Source organism: Gossypium raimondii, chromosome 11, assembly GCF_025698545.1.
Source record: "Gossypium raimondii isolate GPD5lz chromosome 11, ASM2569854v1, whole genome shotgun sequence".
NCBI lineage: Eukaryota > Viridiplantae > Streptophyta > Magnoliopsida > Malvales > Malvaceae > Gossypium > Gossypium raimondii.
This window is the reverse complement of record NC_068575.1, coordinates 49,711,479-49,731,197: the sequence shown is the minus strand read 5'-3', so window position 1 is coordinate 49,731,197 and position 19,719 is coordinate 49,711,479. Positions and strand designations below refer to the sequence as shown.

Here is a 19,719-nt window from a genome sequence, read left to right as displayed (position 1 = left end):
TAAACACACCACCCATCTAAATCCACCCTAAGTCTAGGACTTTTCATTGGTTATGTCATTGGTCTAGATTCAAAAGTGATTTTAAAGAATAAGAGGGTTTGATAAAATAAGAAGGTCGGAAAATCGGTTTGAGTAAAATATAAGGCTTGTTTTTATATTAATCAGGCTTTAGATAAATTTTTTTGTTCGGATTCTGAGCCGATCTGAATATATTATGTTATAAAAATATTATATTAATTATATATCAAATAATTATTATATGTATTTATATGTAATTAAATTCATTACCCAAAACCTAAAACAGACTTACCAGTTAAATAACTCAACCCAAAATATAAAATTTTAAAATTATATTTAATGCAATAAAATATTTATTATATTTGTATTTTTAATATAATAAAACATTTATTATATTTATAGTAGTGTTTTTAATATAAATTAGAAAATTTTTATTTTATTGTTTTTAGCGCATTTAATATATTATATTTAAAAAAATTATTTCTAAATAAAAATTAATCTAAAAAAATCAATTATGAGCAGATCGGGTTAAGCTCAGGTTTATTTTTTTTTAAATTGGACCGAGTTTAGGTAAAAAAATAAATTTATTTTTTGGGTTGGATCGGATCCTGACTTGAAAAATTAGTCTAAATACCTTGCATGGGCCCAACTCAGCCCATGAGCAACTCTAAGGGTCTGTTTGATTGAAGGAATTGATTTTCCGGAAAATCATTTCCAAGTTTTCCAGCGTTTGATTGGCGGAAAACATTTTCCATTTGGAAAATGAACTCCAAAACAAGGGAAAATGGGTTACATTTTAGGGAAAATGTCTTACCCTTTCAATTTCCGTAAGACATTTTCCGTGCTCTCCTCTCTATCGCTTCCTTCATTCCTTCCTTCATTTCCTAGAGAAAATTGCTTCGCTTATCGATTTTCCAAGAACTTGTTTTTTAATTATTCAATACTTGTTTTTTAACACAATTACAAATAATTTATTTGATATTAATTTTTTCAATTTATAAAGATTAATATTGTAGCTTAATAATTGAGTATTATTATAAATAAATCATTGCAATATATGTAAAAATAATTTAAAATATAAAATTTATTAATATATATCAATATATGTAAAACAATTTTTCAAAAATATTTTCAGAAATCGCCAAACAAATTAAAAATATTTTACATGATTCAATCAAACACCGTAAAATATTTTCCAAGAAATCATTTTACAGAAAAGTAAAACATTTTCCTGAAATCATTTTACGGAAAATATTTTACTGGCAATCAAACAGACCCTAAGTATAACACACCTCAAATTTCCCCTTTTAGCCCCCACCAAAACATCAAGCTCAATCCAACCCTTGAAGAAAGCAGAATGGGCATTTTTGTAACTCCAAAAGTCAATCCACAGCTCTCATGGTTTAGCCACCAACAAGCAAATCTATCGGCCTTGATGTTTGGGAACCTCTCATGTGTGCACCTCTGAGTCACTGAATGATTTGCCAGTCTATCTCTTTATGGTCATTAATTGACCACAAATCTCTTTAACTCCCCCCCCCCCCCCTTTTATCTCTCTCATTTATCCTACCATACATATTTGCCCTACAACTTCATTCCATATATATCACCTTCTAACTTTACAATACAAAGGCTACAATGGCCAACCTTAATCTAAGCTGCTTACACATGCTATTCTTCACCTTCTTCCTTGCAGCGCATGCAATACAAGGTAAAAAATCTGCCCCCTTATACTTGTATATTGTATTTATATATCAGGGATATATATTCTCTTCTATGTTGCTTTCTAAACAATGTTGCATACTTGGGTTGGCTGTTATGAACTTTTTTTATACGCTTATGGTTCAAATTTTTGCAGGATCTAGAACAACCCAAGTAATACTTCCTTTCCTACAAGGGGTCTCTTTTTCTCCTCCATGGGACTTGCAGGTAAGGGAGATTCACTTTCATTGCTTACTACAAAATCCCAGCATTTGCTTCACTTGTTTTACAAAATTCCAGACTTTCTGACTGAAACATTTCTGAAGCAACAGAGCAGCAATGAAGCAAAGATGAAAAGAAATTCAAGGAGATTGATGATTGGATCCACAGCTCCAACCTGCACTTACAATGAATGTAGAGGATGCAAATACAAATGTAGAGCTGAACAAGTCCCAGTGGAAGGAAACGACCCAATCAATAGTGCATACCACTACAAATGTGTTTGCCATAGACCATGATTCAAGTTTTGTTGCAAAGTTTGAAGGGACATGATGTCGTTTTATCCTTGAAGAACACATTGCACCTTAACAAATTTCCTGCTTCAAGGAAAGTTTATCATTAGTTTCTTGTTGGCATGTTATATCAAAGGTCTATAAAGTAATAGGAAATCAAGTAGCATTTGCCTTTTAAAATTTTCTTCTTTCATTTTTGTGAAACCAAGATTATTTGTGTTGATAAATTCCAGTCTTATTCATGCATATACTGATATTAGTCTTGAAGATTTATAACAAGGTCTATATTGCACCCTTTATAATTTGAATATTTACATATGATTTGCTTTTTCCCACTACCTTTGGTCCAAAACAAAATGGAAGATAAGAACAACCTGAAACACCATACGATAACAACTTCTGGTTTTTGGGATTATAGCTTTGACAACGTGGCATTAATATATTCGTATTTCAATATTACCTATAAGTACCTTAATGAATTGATGTCACAATCAACTAGGCATCAGTTCAATTGGATAATGATAAAAATAACTTTATTTTACAAAATATTATCATATTATTTTGAGTATGTTTTTGTCAAATATATAAGCATATAATAAAATTTAAATCGAAATCTTTTATAATCTTTGACGGTATGTTATAATCTAGTATATTCCGATCTAACAAATTCAGTAATGAGGTCTAAGATTCCGTATCAGTTGATGATGTGAGCAAAAGAAGAAGCTAACTGTTGAGCAAATTTATGAAGAATGCCGGTGTTAAGGGTTTCTTCAAGTGGAAGATTTTTTTTTTGTCATTCGGCAAGTTGGAACATGTGGCAGCGGTCCCAAATATTAAAAGAATAGCTAACAAAAGTTTTGCATGCCCTACTCTTTCTTTTTAGTTTTGAATCCATTAAATTGCACAAAATGGCAAATTTGGAAACCAACAAAGAAGCCAGAAAGCTCCTACGGGGGAGGCCCCATTTTCAGAGTATGCAAAACAAGCAAGACCCGCCAACATTTAAATATGCTTGATGGCAATTTGGCTCTCTTGCAGTCGTGGGCCTATGTTTCTTAGTACACATTCATGAATCCCTCGCACAATTAAAATCTCTGCTCCCCACCTGTGTTCTTTATCTTTCAGCTGAGCTCCACCGAATAATTTTATTGCTGCGTCGAATAGAATTAAAATTTTTAATTCCTATTTTAGTGGGTAAAAAAATTATAAGTAAATCAACATTGAAGATACGATAAAGATTTGCATTTTGTACTAATAAAAATATTACATTGAGAATATCAATTTCTATAAAAAATTATTATAACTCTACAATTATGCCCATGTTCTTATTTTGATTATCTAACTTTAAAATTTTTTGATTTAGGCATAAACGTTTAAATTCGTTTCTGTTTTGGTCACTTGCTGTTAAATTGATAACGGAAAGCCTTTTCTAACTGGTACAAGAATACATTTAGTCTTCAATACTTACATATTTTGTCAATTCGATCCTAATTCTAAACAATTCAATAAATTTAACCCTTCACATTTACAAATTCTGTTATTTTGATCCTCAAACTTACTAACCAAAGCTTTCAACTTTTAAATCAAAGGCATTCAACTTTTAAATTCGTTTCTGTTTTAGTCACTTGCTGTTTTTTTTATGGTTGAAATTATTCTATTCGGTACATAACCAAAGATAGAGATGCAACATTACGAGCTATTCGTAGAAGTGGTATACTATTAAGTTTCGTACGAGATGTAACCCCTATGCCACATAATGGCTGTAGACCCCCTAAAAAAGACGTGTGTAAAAATAAACACTAAAGAGATTTCAAGAGAAATAAATGATTCAATGATCTGATCAAATAAAATAATATTACTATGGTCTGAGAGAAAGGAAAAGTCTCTACTTCGACTTGGACACAACAGTGGAAGCGTGTTGAATCAAGAATAGATAGTAAGCGCCTTTATTATGGATGCTTTATTCTGTCTCCACATATGAAAGGCCAAACCGACAATGTTAGAAATTAACTAATCACCATTGAAAATAATAGAAAATATAAATTTTAAAAATATAATATATAATCAAATTATATAAATAGTTTAATATTTTTTAAAAATAATTTTTTCACTTTGACTAGCCTAATTTTAGCTTGTAATTAATTTTTAAATGATTTTACACTAAATTAAATTATTAGTGATATGTATTGCTTATTGTGGATTTAAAAATAAAAACAAATAATTAAAATAAATAGAACACATAATAATCATTATTTATGTAACAAAAGAAAATTCAATTAATTCTTTCACATTTTTTGTTATGAAAAATTAAAATGTTCATATAATTATTGATTTTAAGTTTCAATTTCAAAGACCAACTTTAAAAACTATTTCTATGTACTTTGAGAAAAACATGGTACTATTAATGTAGCAGAGTCTTATGATTTTAATCTTAAGTTGGTGGTTAACATTTTATCAGTTTATTAATCATTATTTATTATTTATTTTCTATTTTTGGGTTATATTTTACTAATAAAAATTCACAAAGTCCTATTATCTATATATAATAAATAATATATATGTGGTGGAACAAGTTTTGAAGGTGATTTAAATTGGATTTGAGGGCGGGTCCAAACTAAATTATAAATTGTACTACTCTAAATTTTTATAATTTTGAAAAGATTAACTTGGCTTTTGGGGAAGGTTTTCACAGTATAAGAACAAAGGGAAGGCATAACCGTGGGAGTAAAAAGAAGCTTCGACCGGCTTCAAAGAAAAAGGTGGGGAGGAAGTGAGGCGCAGCCACAAGAAGCTTTGGCTGGTATAATATATATTTATATGATAATTTGATTTTGATGAGCACGAAATGCTTAATGGATGGAAACTTATGTTTTCATTACATAATTTCTTTCTGCTGGCTTTTACGGTTTATGTTTGTGATGGATAGAGTTACATGTAGAATGTAGTCTTGGTTCTTATGATGTGTAAGAACGAACTTTTTAAATAGTTTTCTCTTTCTTTCCCAACCAAACTCATTTGATTATGACATATAAGTGCATTATAAAGCTGATTTTGATTTTTTTTTTTTACATGTGTATGTACTACTCAATTTTGCATTTCATTTGTGTTGGACTTACATTACTCATATTTGAAAATACATTTTTTAATATTTTAAAATAAGTAAATAAAGGAATATTTTAAAATTATGATAAAAAGTAAAGCCTTTAGCTGTAAAATATGGGAGATGTTTTATTCATCGTAAATGAAAGAATATCCTTCTCGTATCTCAACGATTCACTTGAATGGTCCGAGATAATGATTTTCAAGTTTTATTGTAAAGATATTGCTTCACTCATTTAATAAATCTACTTATTTATTTATAAATAAGGGAATCATAATTAAATATTGATATTGTAATTTTAATTTTACTTTTAATTTTTCAATAACACATATTTAAGAAAATAGTAATTTTAGACGTTATGAGGGTGGTAAAACCTTCTTCGTGCGTAACCAACTCCCACACCTTCTTTGCATTTCAACTTACACCCAAAATTATTTTTTATTTATTTTTCAAAATTTATTTTTAAAGGTGATTTTATAGGTGTTAGATCACACCTAGTCAAAAAGATCGGTGACGACTCCTTATTTTTAAAATAAAATCTCATGTTTTTATTATACCTAAAATTCTCATATTTTCAAGATATCATCAAGTTAATTTTTAATTAGAATTAAAATTATTTACAACAATTAACAACAAGAGTAAATCTAAAGTATTTTTAAAAGGTTTTTTTTTAGTCAAAATTTTATCAATCAAAGTGTTATAAAATATTATATTTAGAAGAAATTCATGAAAAAAATAAATAAAGTTTCATGATAAACTCGTTGGTATTAGGAATTGGCTCAAAAAATGACTCGTTAGTGGCAAAAAAATTATTTTCCTTTTTTGGGTTTTGCAAATTTATAGATGTGTAACGCCTCTATTTTAAAAGTTGAAAGCTTTAGCTAGGAAGTTTTGTTGGATCTAGTACCCTAAGTGTGACTAATTGGACTAATAGTACATCGGATAGGATCCAAGTAGAATAGATCTTAGATCCGTTTATAGATTTTTCACTTGTGACGTTCATAGTGTTGCATACTTTAATCTTGAGCGAATGACGGACCATATATGTGTGACTTGTATACATTGATGTAAGTAAAAGCCTAACTTCAAATATGTAAGGAATTGAAAGCTTGTGAGTTCGTTATACGACTTTTGCAGTCTGTAGCATCATTTACAATAGTGGAATCCATAGCCCAACTAATGGGTAAATGATATTCTCTTATCGACTTTGTGAAAAATGACTTGATTATCATTTGATAATAATTGAATTTTCATGAAGGAAGATGGTTACCATGAGATAAAATAGGATCATAATGAGAGAATGTATTTATCCCAAAGAGATTAAAGATATCTTATAAGGGAAACACACTTATGACAAGGTCATTGGACGATCACTTATTAAGTAGCTTTCGTAATGGTATGTAATTAGGGAGAGCTCAATCACGATACTATAGTGGAATGACTTTGTGACTAAATAAGTTTACAATTAATAGGCAAAAAGCTGAAACTTAATTATAAATTATTTGAGCCCTAATTATATATGTCCAATCGATCCATCCGCTAGCTCATTGAAATTATAAATGAATTGAATGTAGAACCAAATGAATGGAAATGATGAAGTTAGAGAAAAGGGTCACGTTCACAAATTAATGTTGTAACAACCTGATTTTCAATAGTCTCGTAAAATTCAATTTCGGACCTAATAAATTAAGTTAAATTAGTAGATAATTAAAATAAAATAATTATGTGTCGAGTATGATTTTAAAAGTTTAATTAATGAGTGTGATTGAAAATAATTAATAATTCAAGCTAATTTCTTTTGGTAAATTTTGAATTCAAGATATAAAAAGCTAAATTAGGCTAAACCAATTCTTAGATTTTTCTATTAGTGTAGATTTTTCTAGTATTGTTATTATATCCAATTTGGTTAATATGGATCATAATGTAAAATGTTATATTGAACATGTATTGAAGTGATATGAGATTTGATGTTAACATGATATATGATTTTGGTATGTTAAACTAGATGCAAATACCTTGAGGGTGCATCGAAATTATATCGAGAAATTGAGCAAAGCATTATTGTGAATAAAATGAAATGACAAGTAAACTATCAGTATATATATACATATATTTGATATTAATGTGCAATGATTAGTTGGTTAAGTTGAATTATCATGTTATTTATGTTTATTTGACTTTGTATGTTTATATTTGAATTCGAATGCACCACTGAGTAACCATTACTTAGCGTACGAATATACTTGTTTCCATACACAAGTCTCAAATAAAGCTAAAGAAATTTTTCGATCAAACATCCAACTCTCAAGCTCAGTTTGGAAGCTACTACGATCTTATTTTGTATGTATATACATGTTTAAAGTTTTTTGGCATGTACCTAGGTTGGTTGACTTGTAGCCTAAGTTAATTTTGACATTTTTGGTAAGTGACCTATAATGTATCTTGGTTGAATTTTATCTTTTGATTATGTGAGTTTGAATGTGAAAATTGGTTGCTTCAGTAATGATGAATTGAAGGTTATAATTTTGTGATGTTTGAATATGTTTAGATAGGTCAGTTGGTTGAATATGTTTTTGTGGTATATTTAGGTATGTTTAGGTTCATTTTACTAAGACTTTGGACACTTCAAACAGCAGGATTTTGACCATTTGGTCACCGAGTCTTGAGACAGAAAGAACATGTCTTGAGACCGTTAGAACAAATTTCACATAAATTTTTCATTCAAGAGCCTGAGGTCCCGAGACATACTTGTATAGTCTCGAGACAAGTTGATTTTGTCTCGAGATAAAAGAACATCGAAACTAATTAGATTTTTCCTTCTCTAGGTCTCAAGATAGGAACCCTTTGTCTCGAGACATTCTAACATTGAAGAAAAAATTAGGAAAATAAGGGAGGTTGGTCTCAGGCTTAGTCTCGAGACATAAAGGACATTACCTTAAGACACAACATGTAATGTCTTGAGACATGTTGATTTCAATGCCAAGAATCCCAAAATAATTTATCGCTTGTCTCAAGACATAACCTTGAATTTTGACATTTGAGTTGGTATTATTATCTAAGGTGTGTCGCCTACCCCTACTCTACTTAGAGTAGAAGTCTGTTTTCTATTAAAATAAAATTATTTATTTAAGCTTTATTCAACTGATGCAGTCGTTGAAAGCACCAAAAATATTATATCCCTAATAAATAATAAAAAAGAATAGTAAAAAGGAAGTAGGGTCAAATCCTCAGGGACTGGATTTGCACAATATCTTATTCCGTAGAATCCCGGGAAAAGTCTTGCCCAATACAACCTGCGTTCTTGAAAAAAAATAAAAAAAATAACAAAATTAAAGGGTTGAATTTGGAAATGAAAAATAAAATAAAAACAGAATTAAGAATATTGAATCGAAAATTTGAGAAATTAAAAATAGAGTTGAGAGAAAGGAAATTCTTATGGAAGATTCCAGCCTCCAGTTGTCTCGTTCCGCCTTGGGTTCAATCTTCGGCTTTTAGATGATCCTTCCCAAACCGAATAAGCCAGTTATAGTGGAAGAGGACGCCTACGACCACCAGCTCTAAGGATTTAGACTTACAATTTAGTGGAACCTGACTCTAGCCAACAATCGCTTCTGTGGGATCGTCTTATGCAAGATCAACGTTTCTCAATGGCGAATCTCACGCCATTTTGTCTCTTGGGCTTGCCAACCTTTGACACAGTAAGCTAACGAACCGACTGTGCAACCTTCCCAAAACATACAAAACGACCGCCTTTGCATACGTTGAAAAGCTTATTTCTTAAGGGACATGGGCGGAAGCGTCAGCCCCGTAGTGCGAAGAAACGATGAATACTCAACGAGGAGGCTAAGTACGGATTCTAAACCTCATGAACCCTTTTGGGGATTTTTGACAACCTTCGGCTAGATGGGTTTAGTGGCTCATGGTTGTGGTAGAAAAGAAAATAAATAAATAAAAATAAAAATTTTATTAAAAAAATATGAGAAGAACAAAAGACTAAACTTTTGGGGAGAGAGTGTTTTCAGAAAAATATATGGGATCCCCTTTTGAGTTACTTCACCCCCTATTTATAGTGCTAGGGGAGATAGTCTAATCCTACTTAAATTCCTAAAAGATAAATACATTTAATTGAAGATAAATAAAGATAAAATAAAATCCTAAAAATAATCCTTAATAATTATCTCAATATTAATTATCCTAATATAATAAAAATAGAGTTTAATAGAATAAAATATCTTCTTTTTGCATTTCAACCCTTGTGTCCTCCATGCTTGCACTTTTGGCAGCAACTTTTCCTTGTGTCGCACATTGGCCCATTTTATCTCTAAATTCACGCTTTTGGCCCTTAATTTTGCTTTTGCCTCAAATTTAGTCCCTATGAGATAAAAGATCATAAATAGCTCAAATTAGCAGGATCATACTCAGAATAAATACATAATTAATTCATAAAAAATATGTTATTCTAGAGTGTTATCATCAACCATGATTCTTCTATCTCTCTATATAAATAGATGACATCGGTTGACCTAAAACACACACTTCTTGATTATTTAGTTATTGTTATTCTGTTAGAAAATAGTAGTAAATTATTTACTTAGAATAAATTATAGTTTCTAGGAATTACAATCTTTACCAGTTTCTATTAGGAGAATTACTTTCCTATTGAAAACAATTAATCATTTCTTATTCCGTGTTTAGTTCGTATTGCTCGAGCCCACACTTGATGCTCGGGGTATGAGAATAGCGGAGAAGGTCGTTCAGTTGAAAGCCAAGATTGAATTGAATCTTTCTTGCACAAAGCACAAGTACTTTTCTGTAAGAAGTTTATTGCTATAAATATCACAAACATACTCAATTTTGAAAATTTTAAACTTCCACTATAACTGTAAATCGTTTTCTTAACCAAAATTTTCCAACAAGTTTAAGGATCAAATTGATAGAATTTATAAATGTGAAGGGCTAAATTTATTAAACTATTTAGAAATAGAATCAAATTGATAGAATATGTAAGTATTGAGGACTAAATGTGTTATTATACTAATTAGAAAAAGACTTTTTGTTATCAATTTAGCGATGGGTGACTAAAACAGGAACGAATTCAAACATTAGTGCCTAAATTGAAAAGTTTTAAAGTTGGGTGACCAAAACAGGTTCACAGGCATAATTGGGTGACCATTTATATAGTTTATCCTAGTTCTTTATAGAATGATCTCTAAATATAAAAGATGGTAAGGGAATAGAAAGAGCCTTTATTTCTATTTTTTCTGATTGAGCCTTGCAATGAAATTTGACTCCTATTTATAAGAGTTCTCGTGTCTCTGTATAGAGACATAACTATTATTCAATAGATCTTTATTTGAATAGACATGTCTCTTAAATAAGTACAACCAATCAATTTATATTACTTGAATAGTTAAAATTCTTTGTTAAAAATCAATTGATAAAACTTTTGAAATTTAAGAGGTGTGATTTAACGTTATGATTTATGGAGAGTGACAACTCTTAACTAATAACCAAATGTTATAATTATTAGTTACTTACAACCTTTCAATTATAATCATTGGAACTATAATCATTTTGAAAATATTTCAACAATCTCTCTCCATTTTCAAATCATTCTAAATTTTGATAATCTTAAAAATCAATTGCATAATAGATGATTGAACATGCACTTAGTGAAAACATGTCAAAGTTATTCGAAACTGTACGATAAGCTAAGCTTTGAACTAGCTATTATATTTTATTAACGAAACATAGCTCAAACACTAGTCAATGCATAATATATTGGGGCACTATTATAACTATGTGTTTGTAACTTTTTTTCATGAGTGTTGGTAAAGTCAAACCCTTAAATTTCTAAAAGCAACCACACTTCACACTCACATAAGTTGATATTATTAAGAGTAATTTCATAATTATAACATCGTAACATATTTATGATATGATAGAGAGAATAATATCATTTACCATTACGGGTGCCTAGCATTTTTTACCTTGAGATGATATATCATACATTATTTTATAGTGCTAGCTAGTAGTCATATACTGATGATTTACTTTATCTCATTGAACTCAAGGCTTAACATTATTCCAAGTATTGGATCAAGTTTCTATCACGGGTGACTCAAATATTATCAACTTGTACCTTATCTCTAAATGTTCAAAATTCCACATGGTGAAACTTTATATTTCTATCTTGAAAATTTACAAGACCAACATTTTCATCAAGTTTAATTATCCATTCCTTGTCTGATGAATGTTATTAAGGATATCCTTTATACAATTATCAATTTACCATAATCACTTTATCTTTTCTTATCATGATGGTTTCAGATTTGTTCACTTTATTTATTTCTTGATATCCAAGAAATTAATATTTTACAATTACCAAATACATGAAATTACGCATCATATATATTTTTACTAAGTTGGTTATTGTAAAGAGGTCTCAAATCCCTTAGCGAAAACTTAAATTTTATTGTGCATGACTTTTTCTCAACAAGCCATATACATACAGAAGTGTTTCATATACTTTTGAACATAGTCATATTAGAAGATCACCAATTGTCTAATCTTTTGACTACAATATCACACATTTATACATCATTTATCATAGACATTATTAATTATTTTATGACTATAATCAAAATCATGTCTATGAAATTTTATTATATATTCATAGTCGACATATTTTGGAATATATTAGTCACTAGAATAATGATATTATTATATGAGCTAATGCTTTTCATAGTTTTACCTTAATTAGTTAAAAAATTAATCATGCAAATTGCATATTATTTTTTTCGTTTCTAGTCAAAATCATTTTAGCCAAACATTTATAATATAGATTTAAAATGGTGCAATTAGAACTCATTTAACTTACAGATATTTTAAAAGAACCAAATTAATTCACATTATATTAGCGAAATCAACCACATAGAGTAATATAATATATTATAGGTAATGCCCTAATTAATCATATATTTTGATAATTTTATTATAAAAACGGCTTACTATGAACCAAACTTGGCCAGAAAGCATTCATCCATAGCAGTATTGAAGCTTGATTAGAAGGGCGGAAGGTGAGGGTGAGGGTTAAATTAGAGATATGGTTTCAGCCATCAGCAGAAGAAGTGGAAGAAAAACAAGGGATTCGGTTGGTTGATGTGAAGTGTTTTTCGCCCACACAATAAAGCTGAAGTGTTGTTTTCGGCCAACACAGAAAAGAAAGGACAGGAGAGACGTGCCAACAAAATGGTCCAATAAACGTTAAGGATAGCCAGACTGTTAGAAATGACTGCTCATTACAACCAAGAGACGGCATTGGTATTTGCCTGCTGCACGGCTATATATATTCCTACCTCCAAGGCCTGGATTCATTTTCAATCTTATAGTTTGTGCCCAACGCACAATGGAGGATCTACATCATGTTTATAACGATGATATATTGGAATAACAAATTTCCCTTTAGTATGGGATACTATACTCAACTACTATGATCAAACCCCTTTCATTGAGCCTTAAAACAATCCGAAGGATCCATATCAACTAAAATTCATTATCATTATCACCTAAAGGATCCATAAAGATCATTATCTTTATTGGAGCATTAATATAAACAGCATTTTTTATATAATAAAATTTTCTTATTAGTATACTAAATTAAACAACCTCTAAAATCTAAAGTCTAAATCTAGATCACTGGATATGATACAGTCCGTGACTGGATATCAGCAATGTTCTTTCCTCTGTAATTTAGCTGCCAAACTTCAACTAAATTAATTAATATTTGTATAGAAATCCCTAACACGGCATTCATTATCCAACATAAAATAAGCCAATGCTGCTTCCATCACATTTCCTCTTCTCACTAAAACTTAAGATTTAAGATTGACCATGAGATTTTGCATCACGACCAGGTCCAATGCAGTGACTAAATAGCCCATCAACTGCCGACAAAGGACAAATTTTAAGATTACATGTTTTCCTTTAACCCCCGGGATGAAAGAACAAGGTCACATTCAAATCCCAGAAATTTCCTAATTTCTGATTTGATTAAAAGAAAGTTCACTTTCGGTCTGCTACATCTTTTTCACATTGACAGTGACTGATTTCTGTAATTTCGTTAAAACCCATTTTCCACGGATTTATTTTACTAGACAAAACCCTGTTTCACTGTCTACTTGTGTAGACAAAAGCCTTGCCTGAAGAGTTGGATCAAACCAAAATATGTTGAAATTGGTTAGGTTCAGAGTATATGTAGAACCTGAATATTATCATCATGGCTCAACATATAATATTCACAAAGGAAAATGTTGTAGATCCCATATGGATGGCTCCAGATTTGAGTTACCGATGTGTATACCTTGTATTATTAAAGTGAAGGCATCTTTCACAATAGCTTTAGAGTGATTAAATTAATAGAAGCAGCGCGGCATGCTGTCCATGCCACTGACTTGACATTTTCCAACTCCCAACCTCTAATTCTTTGTCTTGTGATGTGCGTTTTACTGTTACTAACTAAAAATATGACAAACACAAGTGTATTTGTTGATAAATAATATAATTACGGTAAGTAAAGATATCGTAGTCACGAGGATTAAAAATACTAGTAATTAACGTTTTCCTATTATTTAGCCAACAAATTGGAGTGATTGTTTTAAACTAAGATTTACTAAATTAACCTAACAACAGAGTATGAATTAAGAAAATAATCGAATAATAACCAATGAGAGAAACAATACTTAGGGTGGGTTTGGATGGGCGATTGGGTGCGGTGCGGTGCGTTTAGCTTACTTTTTGTCTCACGCTACAGTATCGCTACAATATCTAATCTCACCGCCACTACTGTTTTTACACTAACCGTAGGTAAACGCACAACCCATCCAAACTCACCCTTAGAAAAGAATTCACCTAGACTTCATCTATCATTATGAATCTGAATTAAACGATTTATTCACTCGGTATCTTGATCCGTAAAAATTCCTAAATTATGCTAATATATCTTTCGAGAGTAAGAACAATTGACTCTAGGTTGATTAATTGAAATTCCTTTATAATTAAAACCCCTATTATCACATTAATTCAATGTATAGATTCCCTATTAAATTTGACTCTAATCTAGTAGATTTATGTTGTTCTATTTCTAGGATTGCATGCAACTCCACTCAATTATGCTAGATTTACTCTTAAAATAGATTTTTCTCCTCCGATTTAAGCACATTAAACATGAATTAATATCCAAAAAATATTAAAACAAGAGATAAGCACACATAACTGAGAACAAGAATCAAATATTTATCGCATAAAACAGAAATCAAATAATAGAATTCATCATAGGGTTCATCTTACCTAGGGAATTAGTTCATAGTAAATAAAAACATCTCATAGTCAGAATAACCTAAAAACATGATGCTCTATATTCTTTTCTTCTGTTTGGTATTTATAGATTTAGAATGTCCAGAAAGCCTAAAAATTACGTTTTTTCATGTGTTTGGGATGCGAATCGCAAAATCGACACGATCTGGCACATGGTCGTGTGTCTAGCTCGTGTGGTTCTTCAAATCTGCTCTTTTTGTCTAATTTTCGCTCGTTTTGCTCCCAAATGCTCTCCTAAGTATAGAAATATGAATTCAAAGGATTAGTAACATAAAATTCACCAACTTACATAAATAATCATCTAAAAACGCATTAAAAAAAGGATTAAAATATATTACCTTTTATCACTTATCACCTTGGAACATTCGATTCCATTCCTCCTAATCTTATCACTAAACTGGGTTAAATTTAAAACTGAATTTGGTATTGATTTATTTTATTCAGAATTCATTATATGTATATGTGAACACTTTTATTTGGTCGTATTAATATAATTTAGAAGGCAAAGAAATCGCGAGGGTATTTGTATATGTGAATAGGAAAGGAGGAAAAGTGGGAAGAAGTCTGCCCAGATTTTTGGAGGTTAGCACCTATCCATACGTTTACAAACTTAATATTCTAAACACAATTATTGGTTTAGGGTTACGGTTTGCTGGGATTTTATATTCATACAAAATTTGACATGCCTGAAGTGAGGCTTCCATTCAACAATATACAAAGCAGATATGGATCAACAGCAAAATCTATCTACACACAATTTGACAAAGATGTATTAAACAAAACTAAATGACAAATATATCAGACAAATCAAAGCATAATAAATCTTTCATTTCTCCATCTCACCAAAGCAACCTCATTTTTATTTCATTTATTAAAACTAGTGTTTTCTCTGGAAAAGTTGACTTCAATCAAAGCTTAAGGCATATCATTAATTTGATAGAAAATTAAAATGTTACCTTTAATCTTCTGTAATAATTTCATTTATCTATCCATTTTTTAAATATTTTAACATAATGGTTATTATTTGTAACATATAAGATCACATTTAACTTTTTTAATTTTCAAAATAAAAATATAATATTATTAATTACTGTGATTTAAACAATTTACAAATGTGATTTTATTTATTAAAATTATTTTCATTAATATATTTTTATATAAAATTTAAACTATTATTGAAATAATATCTTAACAAAAAATTTATTTTATTTCACTTAAGAATAGAATTGATTTTGCACAATTTTAAAGAAAGATGTTGTTACAAGAAGTAAGAAGTGTACTTCATTATTTATGAAAAAATATCATAAAGAAAAAATAAAATATAAAAATCGATTTTACAACAACTTAATTTTTATAATAAAATATTATTAAACACCATGAGACTTAAATCTTACTAAAAATTTAAAAACACTAAACTAACATAACCATTTAGATAATTTAAAAAGAGAGAGAGAGATTGTAACTTGTAAATGAAGTTAAGTAATAGAAGGGAAAAAGATGATTTTGTTTGTATATTATTGGTAAATGAGAGATTCTAATTTTGATGCGGACAAAATTTAATATCACCATTGTACCACCCTAAACATAGTTCAGATGTTATGATCGAGTTTTGGAGGTTATATTGACCACACAGAAAATTAAATTTGCTTGCCTTATTTAATCTTATTTGATCTTGTGTAGATATTTTTGTGAAACTCATTTTATTTTTCTTCCAGAAAACCTAAGTGAATTTGTTATTATTCTGTCAAATTGAATTAAAAATCGTATTATTAGCTTAGATATTTTTTGAAAAACACATTTAATTTGAAGCTAAAAACTAGTGACTTACCAATATTTTTTTCAATGGTTACCTTATTTAATTATCAGAAAAGTCATGTTTCTCGTTTAAAACTAACCTACTAAACCAAGTGTCGAAGCCCAAAATCAAAATAAAAGTCCATAAAGATAATTGATAGTCCAAAAGCCCATACTTAAAGAATTATTTAAAACCAGTTCATTTTGAGAATCCGAATCAAAGCTCCTAAGCACCACCCAATCCTAATCCTAAGGATTACCTGAGAAAATAAAATAATAGAGTGAGCTAAAAGTCCAGTGTGTGTCATAGTCCAATAACATAACAGATAGTAAAATTAATGGACAGATTATAACATATCAGATCAGATAGCAGATGGCATGGTATGCTTAGCAATGCAAAGTATCATTCATAATAGATCCTACCCCCAACCGTTACATACCATCTCCGTCCATCTAACACACCAGACAGGGTGGTCATAGGCCACCGAAACATTATGCAGACAAGTTGTGATGGTTACTAAACTAACTATAAATATGGCTAAGGCAAGCGCACCCATCGAACAATAGTATAGTTATGGTGAGTAGGGAATATCATATCCACGAGGACTAAAAATACTAGTAATTACCGTTTTTCTATTATTTAGCCGATAAATTAGAGTGATTATTTTTAATCTAAAATTACTAAACTAATCTAACTAAAAACGCAACAGAGAATGAAATAGGAAAGTAAACGAAAATAACCAATAAGATAGACAATACCCAAGAAAGAATCCAACTAGACTTCACTTATTATTATGAATCTGAATTAATCGATTTATTCACTTGTGTCTTGATCCGTAGAAACCCCTAAATTTTGTTAATATCTCTTTCGAGATTAAGAACAACTGACTCTAGGTTGATTAATTAAAATCTCTTTCTAATTAAAACCTCTATTGTCGCATTAACTCGATCTATGGATTCCCCTATTAGATATGACTCTAATCTGGTAGATTTATGTCGTCTTATTTCTAGGATTGCATGCAACTCCACTCAATTATTCTAGATCTACTCTTAAACATGGATTTTTGCCCCACCAAAATAAGCACATTAAACTTGAATTAATATCTCAAAAATATTAAAACAAGAAATAAGCACACATAATTGAGTACAAGAATTAAGTATTTATCGCGTAAATTAGAAACCAAATATTGAGATTCATCATAGGTTTCATCTTCCCTAGGTATCTAGGGAATTTAGTTCATAATCCTAAATGAAAACATCTCAAAGTCAGAATAACCACAAGACATAAAGAAACTTAATGAGGGAGATCCACTTTCGAGTTGACTTCGATGGCATTCTTCGAGTGCTTTCTTCGATCTTCTTTGAGTGTCCCCTTATGTCTTCTTCTAATTGGTATTTATAGACTTTAGAGTGCTCAAAAAGCTTAAAAATTGAGTTTTTCCGCGTATTTGGGAAGCAGGGTGTGATATCGACACAGGCTGGCACATGGGCATGTGGCCAGCCCATGTGGAAATGCTCAGGCCGTGTGGATCCTGGAAACAGCTCTATTTGTCTGATTTTGACTTGTTATTTGCTCATTTCGCTCTCAAATGCTCTCCTAAGTATAGTGACATGAATTTAACAGATTAGGAGCATCAAATTCATTAATTTAACGAATGGAATTAAAATATGTTACTTTTACAACTTATCAAATATCCCCACACTCAAGCGTTTGCTTGTCCTCAAGCAAAATCCTCAACAAACATTAAAAATAATATTTCTCAACTTGTAATTCCCATCAATAATGTCTCAAAATAATCCATAAATAATCATGTATTGGCAATTCAACTAAAAGAGCACTAAAGTCTCAAACAATCCAAGCTAAAATTTTTAAACACGAAAACATAGGTGTTTCTCCTTATCTAAGTAATTACATTTTATTCAAAATTGACAAGAATCGACATCCTCACTAAAGATTCACTCAAATCACTCAAAATGTTTAAGGTTCAAGAATAAGCACTCAATAGTCAAACATGAAAAGTCATTACCATAGGCTTGCATGAAAATCAAATCTCCACCACTATAAAATGATATGATACAGAAATCAAAAGGTCTTTAAGAAGTTGTAATGGGGCTTAGGTTAAGGGTGTGGAGAAAAGCCGAAAAAGATGGTTAAAATCGAGATCGAATTGATAAATTACCAAACTAGAAAAACAACAAATACTGAATTAAAAACAAGTGCATAAACCAAGAATTATTCAAGAATAAGAAAACGAGCTTCTTCTCAAAATATGAATTTAACTGTTCAAGCTTATAGAACTAAATAATAATCAAAATGTAAATAAATATATTTTTTTCAATTTCTTTTTTTTCTACAATAAGAAATAATTCAGCAAATCAAACAAAAGAGCATAGGTAGGCAACTAACCAAATCACATCTCAACAAAACGGGGAGTTAGTAAAACGGGAAAAATTCTCAACGAATAACAAAATGAGTTATGGGTTAACATTAATGGGTAAATCAAGAAACGGTGTGTTTAGGCTCAACGGGGTTCACTAAGGGTTAATTAAAAAGGTAGGCTTTTTATGGGATACGTGGGTTAAAACCTAAATGCCTTTGTCATCTCAGTATATCAAATCAAAGGTGTGGTGTCGACATGCATAATTGAAGCAAGTTCTAGAATAACAAATCAAATTGACACCCTCATAACCAATAATAAAATGAGCAATAAAAATGTATGCTCTAAAGGCTCAAATTCTCACAAAAAATTATAGTTTTTGATGTCAAACTTGTAAATTTAAAACTTCAAGGTAATACCTCAATTTAGGGAAACAACCTAAAATTTTTAATTCGAAAATAAACTTATCATTCTTGATTCTCTCATGTCTTAAAGTTTAAAACAACCAATGCACAAATATCTATGAATTTAATCCAAAGCACATCAATAAAAATCACAAAGCGATAAAAATTCATTCTAATCAAGTGTGAGAAAATTACTTAAACACAAGACATAATTTAGGATTTTCTAATAATTATATAAATAACCTCCCCACACTTAAGATGTACATTGTCCTCAATGTACAAACATATATAATCACAAGATAAACTGAATATCATAAGAGAGGTAGAAAATTGAAACTGCTCTAAATATTGGATGAAATCCCGAATAGTGAAAAGAAGAATTGTAGTCAAATCTAAATGTAACGCATGATTCCGAGTAAACTAATAAGAAAATAAAC

At 30.1% G+C, this 19,719-nt stretch overlaps 1 protein-coding gene across 2 annotated transcripts; it reads left to right on the top strand.

Annotated features, from left to right (window-relative positions):
- The first annotated feature begins 1,510 nt into the window (after nt 1-1,510).
- LOC105803335 (EPIDERMAL PATTERNING FACTOR-like protein 9) lies at nt 1,511-2,541 on the top strand. Of its 2 annotated transcripts, none has more exons than XM_012635459.2 (3): nt 1,511-1,729; nt 1,877-1,947; nt 2,046-2,541. In XM_012635459.2, the coding sequence occupies exons 1-3, from the start codon at nt 1,657-1,659 to the stop codon at nt 2,235-2,237; spliced, it is 336 nt and encodes a 111-aa protein (XP_012490913.1). In that variant the 5' UTR covers nt 1,511-1,656; the 3' UTR covers nt 2,238-2,541. The 2 variants fall into 2 exon arrangements, with proteins under 2 accessions (XP_012490913.1, XP_012490914.1); XM_012635460.2 differs by having other exon boundaries at nt 1,550-1,729; nt 2,052-2,541.
- Nucleotides 2,542-19,719: the final 17,178 nt, after the last annotated feature.

Excerpts from the sequence above, each read along its gene's own strand:
- LOC105803335 (XM_012635459.2), top strand. The coding sequence starts at position 1,657 with ATGGCCAACCTTAATCTAAGCTGCTTACACATGCTATTCTTCACCTTC. Across the intron at positions 1,730-1,876 it reads TGCAGCGCATGCAATACAAG|GATCTAGAACAACCCAAGTA; the intron begins GTAAAAAATCTG and ends AAATTTTTGCAG. Across the intron at positions 1,948-2,045 it reads CTCCTCCATGGGACTTGCAG|CAACAGAGCAGCAATGAAGC; the intron begins GTAAGGGAGATT and ends ACATTTCTGAAG.